The sequence below is a fragment of the Alosa pseudoharengus genome, unplaced genomic scaffold, assembly GCF_046254945.1.
Source record: "Alosa pseudoharengus isolate Yale_2024_CS ecotype anadromous, Long Island Sound unplaced genomic scaffold, YU_APseudo_1.1 YU_APseudo_1.1_scf_8, whole genome shotgun sequence".
NCBI lineage: Eukaryota > Metazoa > Chordata > Actinopteri > Clupeiformes > Clupeidae > Alosa > Alosa pseudoharengus.
In genome coordinates, this window is record NW_027468870.1 from 32,640,686 (window position 1) to 32,660,128 (window position 19,443).

Consider the following 19,443-nt stretch of genomic DNA (forward strand, 5'->3'; position numbering starts at 1 on the left):
ATGGCTACCATCACCTGTACCCGATTCACGGAGGAATATCAGCTCTTTGAGGAACTTGGAAAGTAAGTCGTCACATTTATACATTTGTTTGTGCTTATTTTAAACAAATAACTGGAGTGAATGAATGAGTATGAGTAAACTCTACTATGCTATAAAGTATGTCAAATATACTGTTTTAAGAGATGTGGAACTGTTTGAAAGATGGTAAGATAAGTGAACAGTGCTCAAATTAAGTTGACAAAAGCTGGAAGCGAGACATGAAAGCTTAATTGTATGTTAAGCAGATGATTAGTTTTGATTAGATTTGATTAGGGATTTGCGCTGATTGAATGATGGTGAAACTCTAATGATAAATATTTGATATTTTATTTATTTTCCCTCTTTCTTTCTATTTCGCCACGGTTTTATGCATAGACACTGACATGTCTTGAGATTTACAAGTGTTAAGGGGGAAAAATCATTGAAATACTGTGTTGTAGTATGGGCAATGATTACATATTAATTATTGAACTCAAGAGTTTATTACATTGTCAGATAATTAATCATACACACATTTTAATAAGTTGAGTGTAGAGAAATGAACAGAATCAGGAGTGAGGAGAATTTATTACTTAAAACAAACCAAGTGGCCGCTGCGGCTCTGAAACACTCGTAATGAAGAGATGAGCCACTGTGAGCAGAGAATGTACTTTTCTGAGTGCTTCTCACACCTACGGAGAGAGAGAGGGTCCACAGACCCCACAGCCCACCTGCCCACATCTATACTCCCACTCACAGCATGTCTCATACTACACACACACACACACACACACACACAGACACACACTCACAGACACTGACGCACACACTAACCGTTGAGTAGAAGCTGCCCAAGCCAAGTTCAATCATTTTATTTGAAGGCAGAAATCCAGCAGCTCACAGACGCAAAACATCTCTAATCCAATATATTACTTTGCTGCGGTGTGGTGTTTGTGTCATTGCATCACTGAGAACAATCACACACTTCAGGCCCACTAGAATTCACTAAATGTCCGAGACATTCATACTGAGGGTTACACAGTGGAGGACCCCTCTCCCTACCCCTACATAATAATCCAGTGGCCACGCTTTTAGTGCGTGCTGACAGACATGAGTGGCAACTAACATCAGTCAGCTAGGCAGCCTTCTTCTGATTGGGATAGATTACATAACCAACAATATGCTCTTGTGTCAGCTTGCCATTCACGAAAGAAAAGTGAGCTGTGTAACTTAATAACAGTGATCTGTTGGAGCCTGGGGGATATGATGAAGAACTACAGCCAGGGTCAGGACGGTGCTTAATTAAGTTAGACAAAAATTACGCTGCAAATATCTACTGCAACCCAGCAAGTATTCAAATAAACTGGCTTCATTTAGATAGGCCTATAGTCACAGAGACGATACAATAATTCGATTTTTAAGTAAAAACCTTTGTCTTAAACATGTTGCCAATATCTGGCATTCCAACCATCAGTTCTCAATATGCTTGTAAGTTTTGTGTCTTAACTGCACTGTCAATCATAGGTAGAGAAGCCGCTCATTAATTACTTTAATAGTTTTAAACAATCAAATTAGTCTATATCTGCACTCTGATCATGTTTGGATGACATTTCAGACTTCTGTCTTTTTAAACAACCTATCCTCTTTTCTTACAACTTGTTGATCCTAGCAGTGTTAGTAATGTCACTTAACACCATGCTCAACTGTTTCCCAGGGGAGCGTTTTCAGTGGTGCGCAGATGTGTAAAAGTCCTCATAGGGCAGGAGTATGCTGCCAAGATCATCAACACCAAGAAGCTTTCTGCCAGGGGTAAGTGCAAGCCCTGTCGTACTGTCTTAAATGCACTGTGTTCCACTTCAACAGGCTGTTAAGGCATCACACTACTGCCAGAGCACTTCATTATGCTACATGCATTAGCATTCAGCTATGCATTGCTCTATTGAAGGTTTAGTGTTCCAGACTACAGTTTAATGTGCGTTCCAGGGCTCTTGGGTGGAGTGTGGCCTACTAAAACAGAGAGGTCATAAGATTAGTGCTTATGTTTCTTTTAGAAGACATTTCCTCCAAAAAATACAGTAATAGTACAAGAGAGTCAAAATCAAATATGCAAACTAACATGTCATCGTGCTATCAATGGATGATATCCAATCAAAGTCTCTGGGCCACTAGGAAATATGGACTCCTGTTAAGGCTCTTTGGCTACTTTCGTCATTCCAAGAGCTTTCATATAACAGAGCAGATGAAAGATATACTGTATACCAGAAGTGTGGGAGGACTTTAAAAGCATTTTGGCACCTTTTACCGCCCACACTCAGTGTATAGACACATCACTTTGTAGTCAACCTTGAGGTTTGACTCGGTAAAAGGATGTTAAAGTGCAGTTTAAGTACTGACAAGCTGACAAGCTGCAACTGTTTCCTAGCCTCGTGAGACCATCCTGATCTCGCGAGCTTCAGGGTTTCACTCGCAGATCAGTCTGGATACTTTCCGTTAAAGAAAATTTGGAGCAGTTCACCAAACGAACGTCCAATCAGCGTTGGCTTTGAGACGGGTTGAGGTGTGACGCAACGAACAACATGACGGCATCCACAGAGATGAGCATAGCTATCGCGCAAGTTTTATTCAAATTAGAAAGTATTCCTGGGTAAACTGTGAAGCTATGAGTCTCAGCCATGCAGCTGGGAGGAATGAACGACACAGACATCCTCCAAGGCTGATTCCAGTTCATAATGGAGGAATATACTATCTTCAGAAGTGTAGGGCCTACCGTGAAAACTTGATGGGAATTGTCGTTGATTAGGTTCATAAATGGTAAGTTAAAACATCTTAACGTTTGTCACGTTACCTAACTTAATTGTATGTTAAACGGCATTAGAAGAATACTTTGTTCATCTAATTGGTTGATTTGGCCTGTCGATAACCAACAAAGGTGGTGATAGACAGATGGTTTATCCAATCAGCTAACCAGTATGTCCGCCCCTTCCCAAAAGTTCTTCAATGAAAAGTTCCCAGATGGATATGCGGAGCAAATCCATCTGGCGGAGTCAGGTTAACTGTTTCCATCAATTTCATTCAAATAATTTCTCTCTATTTGTCTTGGAAACTCCATTACTTTGTGATATATCACTGCTTGTGTCAAAAAAATCTTTCTTCCCATTTTTGAAGATTGTTAAAAGAATGCCACCAAATTCTGGACATATCATTATTTTGCTAGCTGACACCAGATTTAATGAATAAATAGTATGTGAATCCAAACAGAGCGATAGAGTAAATTTGATTTTTGAAAGTATATTGAGTCATGGTAAACAGATCTACAACCATCACTACAGAAAGCTATAACATGGAATGGTTATGTGACGCTTAGATATAACCACTTATGTTGATTAGGGATGCACCGAATCCAGATTTTTGGGGTTCGGCCGAATACCGAATCCACTGGTTAAGATTCTGCCGAATCCGAAACCGAATACCGAATCCTACTCCATCCTCAGTCCATTAACACAGTAAACACATTTATGAAGTAAATAACATCCACAGCAGTGTATATTTAATTTTATTTTATTTTAACTGCAAATTGAACATGTAGCTCGACTAGAATCACCTTCTTTGGACTGAAAGTACTGCCAAACAACACTTTTTCTGCTCACGAGTTCCATTTTCACTTTCTCACTCACACAGCCTGAGCTACTGCATTCGAACGGGCCACCTACGTAAACACCTTCCTATAATCAAAGGCGGCGTCATGACGTCGACCAGTGTAGCGCGCATAGTGTAAGCGTAGGGTTCGGTTCGGTGGGGAAAAATTCTAAGGTTCGGCAGAAACCGAACCCCGTCAAAAAATCCAATATTCGGCCGAATCCGAAACCGAATCCTGGATTCGGTGCATCCCTAATGTTGATGAACTATGTGTTGGTATTAGGGGTGTAACGGTTCATGTATTCGTATTGAACCGAAACGGTACGGGCGTCACGGTTCGGTGCATGAATTTACACGGAGAATACACGGTATAAAAATACATAAAACTTGTGTGCGGATTAATTCATGTCATGCGCAATTACTGTTAAGTAGCGAGAGTTACGGGAGTTCTTTAGCGACACCTAACGCTAATCTGTAGCCTCGCCTTAGCTCGGAAGCTCTGATTGGCGTTGTTCAGCATTGGGTATGTGAGTGGAAAAAATGCTACACATATTCGAAGCCATCACCCAGATGATGTAGGCTACCAATCACTGAAACGAGGGGGAAAAAACTTCCCCTGCGCTTCAGCAGCCTTTGGATACACATACAAATAGGGCCAAAACCTATGGCTTAAATTAAATGATTTCGTAAGGACAGAAAGCTATGTAAATCGCGTGGTAATTACCTTTATGTTGGGGTAACTTGTAACTTCTCACATGAGGAGCTGGTAGTGTTAAGTGCATAGACAGTAAAATAAAGTGACAATGCTAACCAGGCTAATAAACAAACCATGCTACGGTGAGTTAACGTCAAAGGGCAAAGTCACGTGACTTCTAGTTGTAGTCTGTTTATGAAATGAAAGGAGCAATTTCGTTTTTTTAAAAAAGGCAAAATAGTGTGATATTTTCACAGTTAGTAGGCTAGATTATTACTTTACACACAATGAAAAATATTGAGGCAAATTGTAGACCCTTCCATATACAACTAAACACAGATGTTGAAGGTCTTGCTTAAGTGGATTTTTAAAAATAATTTTCTATGTAATTTGCACTTTCAGAAATAAGAGATGCTGTAGGCCTATTTTCAGTTTTATAGCTGATTGTCTTATTTTGTTTACAAGTTACAGATGGAGTCTGGGCACTTATTGTACTGTTTAGCCTACATCTTACACACTTCAGGCTGTTGCAGATAACTCAGGGAAGAGACTGTATGACACTAGGTGGTGCAGCCTGAGACATGTACAAAAAAAATGCTTTCTGCATTTTTGTTTTGCTTTTCCCTCCATTGTACCGAACTCGTACCGAACCGTGATGTCCGAACCGAGGTATGAACCGAACCGTGACTTCTGTGTACCGTTACACCCCTAGTTGGTATAGTCTTCAATTCATTTCAGTTCATTCAAACTGCATGTGTAATTGTATGGCATCCAACTCTTCACAAAAGGTTGGGTGGTGGGGATGGACTGTGAATGTGGTTACTGAGAGAAGGTGCCACTAAGCCATGTTAAAGCTACAGTATGTAGCCATTACACCTTAATGTAACAGTTTCATGCTCATTTTGATGGGACATGGTCATACATGGAGACTGCCATGCCTGACGTGGTTCAGGCTGGTCGTGGTGTTGGCAGTACTTACATTGTGTAACCTCTAAATCTCACTCCCAGTCCGGGTCACGGCACAGGAAATACCCCCATAACATGGTGTGCTGTCTTAATGGTGGCGACAAACGACATAGGGCCTATAGCTGAAGAACACTGGATATCAACTCCAAGTCCACTTTGAGCAAGTGTCATTTTGATGACTACTTGTAGATGTGTTTGTATCAGGTCTCAGTGGACCATCTGGAACAAACATTTAAGGCTAAATAAATCTTGCCTGATAAAGCCAAATGAATTGCTATGTTTTGTCATTGACCATCTTTTAGATACTGAAGAAAAGGAATGAGATAGGAAGAATTTAAAATGTGATTTTGAGCAGATGTCTGTTACAGAACACGGTAGCCTAGTATGTCGATAATTATTCTGACCCTAAGGAACATTGAGCCTTCTGAACATGACTCATGCAACCCTATAGATTCTGCAGCAATCTGCCTGCACCTGAGGAATATCAATGTCCAACCAGGGAAACAAGCATTACACACAACCATAAGAAAACAACCTTGGGGTCACCACCAAAGCACAGAAAATGAAGGAGGGGGATGCGAGCAGAACAGTGTGAATCCACCCACACACATCTGAAGTTACGTCATTACTGATTGTGCTCAAAGCTCCATTCTCCAATCTCCATTCACGCCAGGCTTGCTTTCGAAATTATGTTTTCTCAACAAAGTTTGGGCAGAGCCCATAAAGTTGATTGACAGTCATCACTCACCCCACCCTTGTTTGAGGGAGATTTAAACCCTCCTTACCTGCCAGATTTGACAGATTGTTCCTGAGACATTGGGCTCTATCTTGGCGATCTAAAGCGCATGGTCAGTGGCGAAAAACTTTATTTAGGGGTGTGTCCAGTCCACATTCGGAGTGGTTTTGTTATCAAATGTTGCTTGGTGCAAAAAGGTTGTTTTTATGTTTCTTAATCAGTCATGGGTATGTTTTGGGCATAATATCCTTTAAACCAATGAGAATGAGTCATTCCCTTTAACAGCAATCAGCGCAACTTGAAACAACGCATCGGTATTTTGATAGTAAGTGGTGCATTTGAAGGAATCTGCAGGTATTCCACTAAACCATGCTTTACTAAAACCTAGCAGTTTATAGCCTACACACATCTGCACTCGTTTGAACTCATTGGCAAAGTGAAACTAACTTCACCGTGGTCTCATAGTCAACAACAAAACAGTTCTACACAATGAATTACTTTTATTGACTGACAAGGGGTTACCATCGAAAACATAGCCTGAAAAAAGCAACACTTACCCCAGTAATGTTCAAATGACTGAATAAAAATCCTAAGGATATTTATCCTGCAGAGAAATTGCTTCAGGCTGCTTGCTAAGGGCTGCTTACATCTGTGACAGTGTGTCTTCAACTGTGCTTTAGATGTGCCTTTCGCTATAGGCCAGGTTTTTCTTGGTCAATGGGGTAATGATTTTTAGAGGGTGTAAGATAGCGATTTTTGGATCATGCACCAGACCACACCTTCTGCCACACCCCTGGGCGCAAGGTTTAATAAAAGTGAAGCGCATGGCGAAAAATTTCAGATGTAAGAAAGGAACAAGCTTTGCACCGCGCTTTTTATCGTCAAAATAGAGCCCATTGCTCACAGGTATTGAGTGTAGGTCTTACTTACCATGTGTTTAATAGCAAATAATTAATAACTAATTTAGCCCAATTATGCACCCACCTAATAGGCTATGTGCTTGTTAATGTTTAACATACCAAGTATGCATTAAGTCTGACTACACATGGGGGCGCTGTGGCGCAGCAGGGGACCCAGGTTCGAGTCCGACCTACGGTCATGACCCGATCCCACCCCATCTCTCTCTCCCACTCGCTTCCTGTCTGTCTTCACTGTCCTGTCCAAATAAAGGCAAAAAGCCCAAAAATATACTTTAAAAAAAGGTCTGATTACCCCCCCCCCCCCCCCCCACTCACACACACACACCAGCTCAGAAATCCACTGTGCCAAATCCCTTCTCGTGGATTAAAAATGCTAATGAGTGAGCGCATCGGAGGAGCATTTGAAAATGAGCCATTGTAATTATGTAATCTGGATGTCTAAGCCTCTCTGGGATCCCAAACGCTGTCTTAAATGAACTTAAAAAACATTCTGTTTGGACCTAATGACTACGATTTAATTTAGTTTCCATTCCAGCAACAGTCTTCACTCTCCTTTGGAAGCACGCAAATCAGATGCATGCAGTATCCTCGTGAAATGTACCAGAGTAGTCAGAATGGTGATTTGGCTGTTAGGGATGCAGTTGGCTGACAAGTGGTATTGGCTGGCAAAACATGGAAACGGCAGAATGGTGAAATGGCAGAATTAGTCATTACATTTTCAGCATTTTCTTTTCTATCATGTGTTTTGTTGTTTTTGGAGAGAGGACGGGTGTTGTTGACTCGTTATGTGTCATATTGAAGACTTTAGGAGGAAGTCAACCTTAATAAGAAACAGCAGGACTTCCAAAACCAGTGGCATATCACTAGTTCTTGGTTGTTGTTAATACATTATGGAACATTTTCTAGTCAACACACTCTGTCCCCCCATCTTTCATGTAAGGCTCCTTAATAAGGCTCCATAATTAATTAAATGACTAGATGCATTAAGAATTCACATGTTCCAGAACAGCTGGTCTTTTAGTGATAAGGTCTGAGACATCCACTTTACACTTTAAAGCTTCAGGTAGGCTTCGTATAGCGCATTAAAGGGAAGCTAGGGTGCAGTGTGACTCAAAGAGGTGTTTACTCAGAAAGGCGAGGAGTCTAGAACAGGCCTTAAGGTTCTGGAGACGCAGGTCCTCCCACTCTGTTCTGACATGAAGAGCCTGTATGGGGCGGTGGCCGCGCAGTGATGGAGAACGTCTCGGGATCCAGGACACTGAGGGCTGAAGTGTCTTTGGAGAGGTTTGCGTGGGTAGGCTGAAGCTTACTCACCTTCGGAAAAAGGGTATGGGTGAAAACAAGGGCCAGTGCACTGCGCAAACACAACGACCAGTTTGGTGGTGAAGTGAAAAGACAGGTGACTAAAATGATCTGAGGCTGGGTTTAGAAAATGGGAGAGCATTGAGTTGGAAAGGCAAGGTGTAGGCACATAGAGGACTGAGTGGAGTTATGGACAACTGACCACTAGGCTGGTATAGAGTGACACAGAGTTAGAGTTGTAGTCTACTCCTCAGCAAAGATGAGACGAACATGACACATAAACTTGGGTATCCTGTGGTATATAGACTCAGTAGTGTTTTATGTTGCCATATTTTGTACTGTTTCTCTTCATATAATGTTTGCTGACTGTTGGCCATTTAAATAGCAGTGCAGACCCAGTGGGTGTCCTTGAGGCACACATTTTCTGTTGCTGCTATCTATCTATATCACAGTGCATTTTTGTAATGTATTTTATGAACAACAAACAACATTTATGCAGCATTTCTATGTATTTTGCACAAAGTGATGCCTTGTAATTGATATAAGATATGGGACACATAATCGATTTCCAAATGAGCAATCTGGCTGTTTTGCGCTTTGTGAACTGCATGAAGTTTTGCTGTTCTGTAGACTCTTGGCCTATTTGATAACTGATTTTGTTTGGTATTCTGTGAGTGTGTGTTTGTGTTTGTGTGTGTGAAGTCATGTCAGAAGGCACTGGGGTGGCGGTGTGTGTGAGGCGAGTCTCAGACGGCACCCTACTGTGCTGTGAATGACAGTGAGAGGCCAAAAATTCGGCCTGTCTGCTGGGGTTTTTGTCCTGGCAGATGATACCTTCTCGTTTGTGTGTGTGTGTGTGTGTGTGTGTGTGTGTGTGTGTGTGTGTGTGTTTGTGTGTGTGTGTGTGTGTGTGTGTGTGTGTGTGTGTGTGTGTGTGTGTGAGTGTTTATGCATTGTGTACATATCTAAACTTCTGTATAAGCTTATTAGGTTGTTTTTCAGTTATACAAACTCAATTTGGCACTATAGCATGAATACAATGTTTTGGATCATTATAATGGTTTGTGTGAACTGAGTGGAAGGATTGCCTCAGGCAATCTTGAGACATAATCACCTCTGCATTGATCCTGTAGTCTCATCCCATAGATGTATTTTATTTTGAGTATAGTATACTTTTATGCAACATTTTCCATTTTACTTATATAGTAACGTATTAAAGTAGACCTTTTGTGATGAACTTGGCATACAAATCTCACTTTTTTTTATTGGATGAAAATATTGGATTTTCATTTGTCTAGTAGCTGGTATAGTATTATTAAAGAAGGCTCTCTCAGTTCCGGCTTCAAAGGCTCATATTCTCCCTTTTCATTTTACAATGAATACCTCACATCTCAATATTTAATGAGATATCTCAAGAGCACAAGGCTACTGTAGAAGTTATTTTAAAATATTGTATTACCGGTACTCATTTTTGTATTTAGAAAGCATTTGCTGTTTAAGTAGGATGGCTACTTCATTGCTAATTAAACATGCTTGAAGATTCCATAATTATTATTATTATTATTATTATTATTATTTTAATCAAGGAGAACATTATCATCACCCTATCACAGATGGATCTTCCTTGCCTCCTCGATGGGATGCAGATAGAGGCAAAGTGGTGGTCTTGCCCACATTTGCCTTGAGTTTGAAGTCATTGTTTTTTCCTAGTTGATTCCCAGTATTCCTCCAGTTGGAATTTATTCAAGGCTGAAACCTGATATATTTCATGTTTCATATTTTGTTATTCTTTTCCGACCCTCTGAGAATGCCCCCCCCCATCCCCTTATATCTTATAATTCTATTCCTGGTGTGTTCTGCACGGTTGCCTAGCAACACCATTCTCAAAGTTCGCCGCATGTCTTTGCTTAAATGCGTTTTACACTGTGAACAAAGTACAGTGTGAAGAAATGGATGGACTGCAGATTGTATAACACATTAAATGCTGATATGACAGTTGAAAGAATAAAAAGGGGGGCTGGGAGGAGGGTCTAGTCCACCAGATATCATCTCCATCTCCATCTCATCTCTGCTAATGGTGGTGTTGCCCGCGCCAAACAGTGGGAGAATGGGAGAAAAATAAGACCTCACCACAACTGCATATTAAATATAATTTCACTGATAAATAATACAGAGTTCCTTTGGACGCTAGCCTCATTTGGCTGCAGTCCCCCACCCCCCCTTAATGTGGGCCTGTTTGTCTTCATACTGTTTGGCCACCTGCAAGTTTATAAGTAAATAAAGAGAAGGAGGGAAATTTGTGGATGTTTTTTTTCTTTCTCCTCTGGCTGATTTCAGGGAGCTTGTAAACTCTGAGACGGTCTGAGGGAAGGGCGTAAATGAGGGAGAGTGGCAGCTGCAGCTGCTGGTGGTGATGGTGGCTTGGGCATTGTTTACCGCCTTGCCTACCCCCTTACTCTCATTACAGGCCTCCATAGTGTTAGGATGAGTGATCTCCAGGCCTAGGGAAACTCCTTAATCAGCTCTCTGGCCCGTGGCTGTGCTCTCCCCCATTAGCTCTGATTAATATCCCCCCCTTCAGTAGCACCATCATAATTACAGTAGGTAATGTACTGAACTCCCAGACCAGATCTCACAGGGCTGGGTGCCACAAACATCACAGAGGCAATCATTTGATTCAGGACAGGTCGTGTCTTGGTGATAAGTGGTGCAATGTTTTTGTAACATTAGAGGGAATGCTTAATGCTGTTGATTGGAGTGTATGGAAGGTATGATGCAGAATAAGAGCATTAGAGAATAAGGTTAAAATCACTATGCTGAAGCCCAGTATACACTTGTGTGTTGGATTTTTTCGTTTTTGCTATTACCATTACTCTTTTGTACAGTATGCCACAGACATGGTCATGTCATGGGTCAGTTCCTAGAGAATAAGTGTATGGATTGATGTATCGACGGATTTCATTTAACTCTTTTTTCCCCCATTTCAGATCATCAGAAGTTGGATCGAGAGGCCAGGATCTGCCGGTTATTGAAACACCCCAATATAGGTAAGGTCCTACAGAGATGAGAGGTGCAGCTCATATACTCCTATAACCCACTTCACTGTGTGTCCTTTCTCATAAGTCTAGAAAGTCTCTGTTAAACTAGTATGCATTTGTGCACATGCTGTTCATTTTACAGTATGTCCATTGTTGTAAATGCATACCAAAATGAGCTTTAATGTATGCTCAAATAACTTTAGGGAAATGTAGTATCAGACATCTGTAAGACATCTGTCAGAGTTGTACTTAGCATGAACTTCCTCTCATGAAAGATTACCTATGAAGAAAAGAGCGATAACCATTCTTTACGACAGAAATAGATTCAACTTAAGTTGGAAATCCTTTGGTTCTCTGTAGACCTAGCCTATTAGACGCAGAATGCATGTATTCTTAAGCACTTTAAATGCTACAGTTAAAGCTTTATTATTGTCCCATGATGCTTTTAATTGGGTTGGTTAATTGTACATAATCTGAAAGCATAGGCCTACATCCTATTAATTTCAGAAAAAGCTTTGAGGTCTATGAAATTTCAACCTATGAAGAGCATTAAGGCTTAGAAGGGGTGTGTGGGAGTGTATGGAGTCTTAAGTAAACGCTGGATGTCAAAAGGAGTTCGCTCGTGGAACGGGGTGTGTGATATACTGATTAACAGGCTACGGGGCACTTTTCTTAGCCCACTGCCACTTTAATAATGCAGATCCCTCTGTGGCACAGACAAGATGGTTGCATTATTAATCAGAGAAATTCACACTCTTTTCTTGGAGAAGAGAAACCTGTCGCGGCTGATCTTTGCCAAAACAAGCTAGCATTACATGAGAGTGTTGGAAAAGGTTGAGAAAAGACAGTGGAGAGAAATAATCAGATCAGTTCACAATTGTTCACGACAAGTGAAGAGTGAGGGGGGAAAAAGCAAGTTGAAACTGAGAAATAGCACTTGAGTTGAGCATGGAATTACTAATTGGGAGAAAAAGGGCAACAATTAAAATACGCAGTTTTACCTTTCTTGTTTGGTGCATAGTAAAGGAATACGTTCACTTGACTACTTCTTTGAAGGCTTGGCCCTTTGGCTGTGTGAACGCTTAAAAACCTTGAGGGACGTAAACCGGCTCTGACTTGAACTCAGTCTGGGAGATTGTGTAATCTGTCAAGGGCTCCCCTGTTAATAGTAGTATATCATGTTCAGCTTATACCAGATGGATCTGAGGCACTCTTGCCATAGGTCTGTTTTCCAATCTATACATTTCGAGGTCACAGGGGAGAGGATGCTTCCTTCAGAGGTGTAGTACAGTGGTTTGCAATACCAGTGTCTGTCCCAAAAAGTCCACTAGCCTTCTTTAGTGACCAGATATGATGCAAACGGCTAATATTTGCTGCATCCTCCTCCACCATCTTTATGTCGACAAGTTTTTTATCCTGGCACCCTATGGAATCACACAGGCTCACACACAGGTCACTCCTCTGCAAATTGACTAACACAATAAGTTTGTCTTATTAACTAATAGAGACAGTGAGGCATCAATAGGATGTCTCTTGTTTACAGTGTCTCTGATTTAAAGAATGACACGCTACTGTTAAAAAGGACAAACCCAGGGTAGGGTCATTAGTCTGGGGTCCTTGTGTCTAAACTGTTATGTAATTGTGCAGATCTGCATTTGGCGAGAGAGGGAATGTGTGTGTGCTGACTTCATTTGTTTATTGGCACATTCTGTCAAAAGCGGTCTCTCTCAGTGGCAACTGATGGTATTTAATTGTCGAGTAGCCAGCGCCCACCCACGCCCGTCCAGGAGATGTGAACCAACATGTCGGATGAGTTGGCCCGTGTTCCTGCTGGACCAGGTGCAAGGTGCCAGAGGCACGGTGCCAGTTTTTATGTGGTTCATTTGGAGAACAGCATGTCAATGAGGTTGGCACCCGGCAGTCTGTGATCAAAGCGAAAGCCCTACATTCCCCATCGCCATGCTTTGATTTGCTAGCTAAAAATGACACAGTTTTGTTCCTCTCAAGACATCCAGATAAAGGATTTCATACCGTTTGCGTTCTCTAAGTCTGGGTGGCTAATGCATAGCAACAGAAATCCTTTTAAAAGATCAGAAACCAGAGTCTTAGACACTGTGCATCTTATGAACATTTCATGTAGTATTTATTTAGAATAAGAAAAGTAGACACCCGCAAATTAGCCACAGATTGTATTAGGTGAGACCAAGAGGTACAGACAAGCATAAATGGTACAGAGAATGGATACCTAGATGCATGACATGGTGGACCGATGCATTCTTATCATCTTTGTCTTGTTCTTGTTTGAAGTTGTCTTTTTAGTCAAATAACCCATTCTTATCATCTTTGTCTTGTTCTTGTTTGAAGTTGTCTTTTTAGTCAAATAACCCACTCCTATTCATAGTCATGAATATTACTGATAATGAAGAGTAATGTGTCCTGTTTATATGCAAAGCACAAACAGAATGTGTACATTTGCATTGAATCGCATGTTAGATGGATTGGTTACACTTTTCTTGACAGTGTCGACATAAGAGTGACATGACACTGTCATGAACATGTCATAAACAAGTCATAAACGTTTATGACATAACGCTTCTGTTATTAAGTGACATTCGGTTTTTGTCATAACAAGTTAGGTTTAGGGTTAGGTTTAGAGTTAGGGTTAGGGTTGGGGTTAGGATTAGGATTAGGGTTAGAGACTAGGATTAGGGTTAGGGTTAAGGTTAGGGTTAGGGTTAGGTTTAGGTTTCATGTGTCATGACAGTGTTGTGTTCGTGACAGTGTCATGTCACTCTTATGTCGACACTGTCAAGTAAAGTGTTACCGATGGATTTAATGCATCATAATTGGCATGCCAGTACATGGTTATGCATGTTTGTGTTTGTGTATTTGCTTTAGACTACTGTATGTTGCTGTTATTGGATCTCTGTGTAGTGACTCTATCACTATCAGTATACATTATTTCTTGTGCTCCATGTGAAATGTACACCTTTAAGCCACAATAATAATTACTTAGGCTAAAATAGAAGACAGCTGGTTTGTTTAGGTAAGGAGATGAGCATGTGACAGCAAGATCTGCCCATTGTGTGAGTGAGGCCTGCAACCATCAGCACACACAAAAAAAAAGATTAGCTAATGTTGTCCTGTGTCATTACTTGTTTACACTTGCTTGTATGTAGATCTTTTTGTTGGTAGACAACAATCAGTGCGTTGGCTCGCTGGGCTACTGAAGGATCTCTTCACGTTGCTGTTGTGTGTCTGCGGACCGCTGCTTGAGTGGAGCTAGCGAGACGAGACGGGCTGAAGGTGCGGCGTGTGGAGTGACTGTACTTCCTCGCTGATTTTTGGCGCGGTGGAGAGCGGGCGCTCAGACGTGAAAGAAAGCCTGTCATGTTGCGTGCACTCACAAAAGAAAACAAGCACAGACGCAGTCAGGCTGGCCATTCAGAGGGAAACAGACTCTAGGAGATAAGATATTGATGAGCTGGAAGCTTGTCAGACATTGCTTTGAAGTAATTGAAAAGCGTTTGGAGAGAGCAAGACATGTTTGAGACTGTCTATGTTTATCAGCATGTGCTTGAGATGCTTACGTCTAAATTAGTAAGCATATTTATTGAAAATTCTTAAAGATTCTCATGGATTGTGTGGCACCAATGTTAACCTTCACTCAGGTACCAATAAATGCAGTGTGTTTATGTACTTTCACTATGTCATTGTTTAGTAATGACTCTCCTTTGCACCTGTGTCTAGCCAGCTGGCAGTAATGTTTTGGCCATTGTTGTCATACTAGTGCCATTCTTGCATCACAAATAGCCCTTCCTATTCTTCTACTAGGTCATTTCTGACATGTCTCCAGCCATGTTTGAAATATTCTACGGCTGTAAGGCTGCTGTGGATGAGGGGTGAATTTTGTTATGTGGTCTATAATTTAGTTTTTTTTTTTTTGTAACGCTGTAGGTCGAGAGGATGCTAGCAAAGGTGATTTTGCAGATCTAATTGCTGTGAAAAACACATAGAGCATAAACTAGCTCTTGCAGTCTTATGTAATTTTTGCACCGGTTGCTATGCATTGGCTTTGGCAAGTTGGAGCTATCTAAACAGCAGCCTTTCCTCTTGTTCCCTCCAATCTGAGCACCCACACACAGACATGCATGAGTCCTCTCTCTCTCTCTCTCTCTCTCTCTCTCTCTACCTCTCTGAGTGCACACACACACCCACACACACTTGCATACAGCCCATCATAACACTTTGCATGGTGGGAAGAGGGAAGGGGGCGGATGGTTGGTGGGCTAAATTGTGCAAAGGATTATTTATCCTTTGGCAAAGAGATACTGTGAGTGCACAGGTCTCTCAACATTCATAAACTGCGTGTCTTTATACAACTGGTCGTTTGTACAATGGTGGATAATGATGGATGTGACCAACTCTAACCAACTAGTCGTTCTTCTAGCATATGAGATGCTTGTTAACATGTGAAAGCGTGTTGTATTTTGTGACTTGCATAATCATCATAAATAAGCTATAAGCAACCTCTGTTCCCCACCCCCTTTCTTTATTCTCTCTAGTGCGCCTTCACGACAGCATCTCAGAAGAGGGCCACCATTATCTGATATTTGACTTGTGAGTTTCAATATCTTGGAACACAGTACATTCAAAAATGCTTATCTCTGTATCTAAATGAGCTGCCTGTTATTCAGAATTTAGGAATAGTTGAAAGAAATTTTTATTTGTTATCTGCACACATGTTTGAATTAAATCCTGAATGCTGTTTTTTTTAAAGCACATTTTAAAGCAAAGCTACTCAGGAATTACAGAGCATTCCTGCTGAACATATTTGTACTCTGCCACTTTTCATTACTCAGACGTACTCAACACACTTTGATCAAAAATGTCTTTCACCATCAAAGTGATTGTTATTCTTCATTTATTTGGAGACTCTCATTTCCAAAAGGTATTATTTTGCTTCTGTGTGGAAAAAAGAAAACTTTTCATGTTGACAAAGGCATTTCAAAGCTATGATAAGAAACGGTACAGAGATGAAAGTAATCAAAAAGACACACAACCAACTAGTCGTTCTTCTAGCATATGAGATGCTTGTTAACATGTGAAAGCGTGTTGTATTTTGTGACTTGCATAATCATCATAAGACACACCAAGAAAATTCTGTCAAGGGCCCCATATCCTAACACTTGACAGGAGGTAAACCATGAAACCACATAGACCCTTTGGCGATGATTACCAAAATATACTGTAGATAAAGATTAGTGCACCCAACATAAGACAGTCAAGTCATGTAGCTGTTTTGGAGTCAAGCTATTAATACTACATATTGACATAGTTTAACTCAAAGAAACATGATGACTTGACTGGGTTATGTTCAATATGCTTTTTTTTACAGTGTATCTGTCAAGCATAATCACAGACCATGAACTGAGATAGATCTGTCTGACCTGAGTCATGATATCTGTCTCGTGGCAGTTCCAGCAGAGTAACACGTGTGTTTTTTCACCAGAGTGACAGGTGGGGAGCTCTTTGAGGACATAGTTGCCCGCGAGTACTACAGCGAAGCTGACGCAAGGTAAGAAGATGAAGACTAATGTTCTGCTGCGATCACATTACTGGCACGCACAACAGCACAGCAGTATCTAAGGGTAAAGCGATGGGACATTTTTGGCTATTGAGGTGTCCCTGTCCTTGCATACAGTATTTCTCAAGCTAAAGAAGACTTTTTTAGGTTGAATAGTCTCATTTATTTACTTCTGTAATACTTCCCTGTACCACAGATTTTCTAATGAGGAGACACAGCACTCAAAGAATCTCCCATAGAAATGTATGGGGTTAGTTTGTAAGGCAAACATGGCAGTCGTCTACACATATTTTGCCCCTTCCGCCCCCAAAATAAGACATGTGAATGCCATAGGTATTAGAAAACTAGATACTAGATTGTCCGTCGAGTTCTTTTAGGTGGCATACGTAAACACGGCTGCCATATTGCTGGGAGCAACACGTGTAATGTCTATGGGCAACACTTGCCGGCAATCAGAGACACCTGTACGTTCTGGAGCTCAATGCGGCATCTAGCTTTCTAACATCTATGGTGAATACATTATGCCAATCATGTGGTATGTTGTAAATACGTCGTACCAATCATGTGTTGTGATCTCGCTGCTGGAGCAAGGTTGGTGTCGTAAAGCCTTGCGCACGCGCAGCCCAAAATGCATTGCAATATGGCCTCCGAGTGGAGGGACTTGCCTAAAAGGACTTTGCCTATACCATGTGAATGAAGCACATCTCAAGCAAAGGAAAGGTTTCACTGGGAAATATGTGTTGAGATAAGTAAGATCAATTCAGCACCATTGTATGCTCAAAGCATTAGTGCGTATCACAAACCAACCAGAAATGATCATGGAAAATCATTATAGCGCGCAATATGAATATAGAGACTCAACGTCTCAACCTGCATCATAAGATTAGCATATTGATCATAAAATTGGCTGGCAACAGTAACACAAAGAAATAGTCAGAAAAAATACTGTATGCAAAAAGGGAAACTAAAAGAGAGCAGCTGACCGGTTCAGTATCACATGCCACTGTGCACCTGTCAACTGATGGCCCGTTGTAGAGGCTTTGCATGGTATCACAAGAAAAGAAACCTGAAAACAGACCATCTACAATTAATGCCCTATTCCTATAACAAGTATAAAGCTTTTAGTGTCAACAATTATTCTAAGCATCAGAGGATGTGTAGCACTATGCCTGACCCATACCATTTACACACTAGGTTACACAATTTACACAATAGGTTACACAATAATTGGGCTTTTTTACAATGTATGCATCAGTAAGGCAGTAAGTAGCAAGTAAGACCAAAGTAGCAGTCCAGCATCAATTAGCTTTTGTAGGCTGTGGAGGACGGCCGCCTGTTTTCTGTGCCCAAAATATCTCCGGAGAGGTGAAGGCAAGGCTAGGCATTGATCTTTGGTCTCTGATTTCCTCTGATACCCTCACAGCATTCCACAACGAGCTAATGAATGATTTCAAACGGGAGCACCCCGCCACCACCACACACCTTCCACCACAACCACCAGGCCAAGAACAATCTCTGGATCAATTAACATGGCTGTTTCCTCTCGGTCCCTTGGCCTCTGTAGCCCGCGGACGTGCAGACTGACAGCACTTACTATCTGTTAATTAGCATCTCACACAGATTTGCCTCCTAAGGTGCACAATTTCATCATGCACAGCGCCACTGTCGCATCGAATTACCAGCCTCAGATCATGAATCACATTCCAGAGCAGCACCAGAGGCTGTCGTGCTGAAACCACAACGCACATCTCATCAGAGCTAATTGTCAGTTGTGCATTATTTGTCAGTCAAGTCAGACAGTCAAGTCCCCCTCTCTAATTGCCCGGCGTGTTTATCTTTTCTTGTCCCCTATGCAGTCACTGTATTCAGCAGATCCTAGAGGCTGTCTTGCACTGTCATCAGATGGGTGTTGTTCACAGAGACCTCAAGGTAATTATGAATCAAGTGCAGCAAATACAAAGTGTTGCTCTCAATCTTGAACACATTGCATTCAATGTTAAGTAGTGTTAAGATTGTGTGTCATCTCTGGGGCCACTATGGTGTAACAATAAAATGTAAAAAAGGAATCATAATTGCGAACATAACACATTTAATCTCTGTTTGACATCACCTGACGTAAAGCAAGTTTGTGAGTCATATCTAATGCCACTACAGTGTAACAATACGCCATAAAAAGGAATCCCAATTGCGCACAAAACTCATTTAATCTCTGTTTGGAGTCACCTGATAGTGATACATCTCTTGTTACTCAACTCTCTATTGTCGGCAATCACATTATGACTGGACTGGCCATTATGGGGCAGTTGAAAAGCGTGTCTGAAATGGCTCCCTACTGCTGTGTTACTGCGCGGCACACACACACACACACACACACAGGATTCTCCACACCACTGCAGCAGGGAGGCAGGTGATGAGTGGATAATTAGGACGAGCACATCCCCCACACTCTACAGCACCCACTATTATCACCCCCCCCCCCATCCTCATCCCCCATACACTACAGCCCACTATCACCACCCCAACACACCCCCCCCCCCCCTCCATCC

General features: G+C 41.4%; 1 protein-coding gene across 1 annotated transcript in view; it reads left to right on the top strand.

The window, feature by feature from the left end:
- The window catches only part of camk2a (calcium/calmodulin-dependent protein kinase II alpha), a 44,939-nt gene continuing 25,496 nt past the window's right edge, over window positions 1–19,443 (top strand). The window contains exons 1-6 of the mRNA XM_076275306.1: window positions 1–62; window positions 1,733–1,827; window positions 11,260–11,319; window positions 15,876–15,930; window positions 16,823–16,888; window positions 18,754–18,826. Coding sequence (XP_076131421.1) covers window positions 1–62; window positions 1,733–1,827; window positions 11,260–11,319; window positions 15,876–15,930; window positions 16,823–16,888; window positions 18,754–18,826 — 411 coding nt within the window. The remainder of the gene's footprint in view (window positions 63–1,732; window positions 1,828–11,259; window positions 11,320–15,875; window positions 15,931–16,822; window positions 16,889–18,753; window positions 18,827–19,443) is intronic.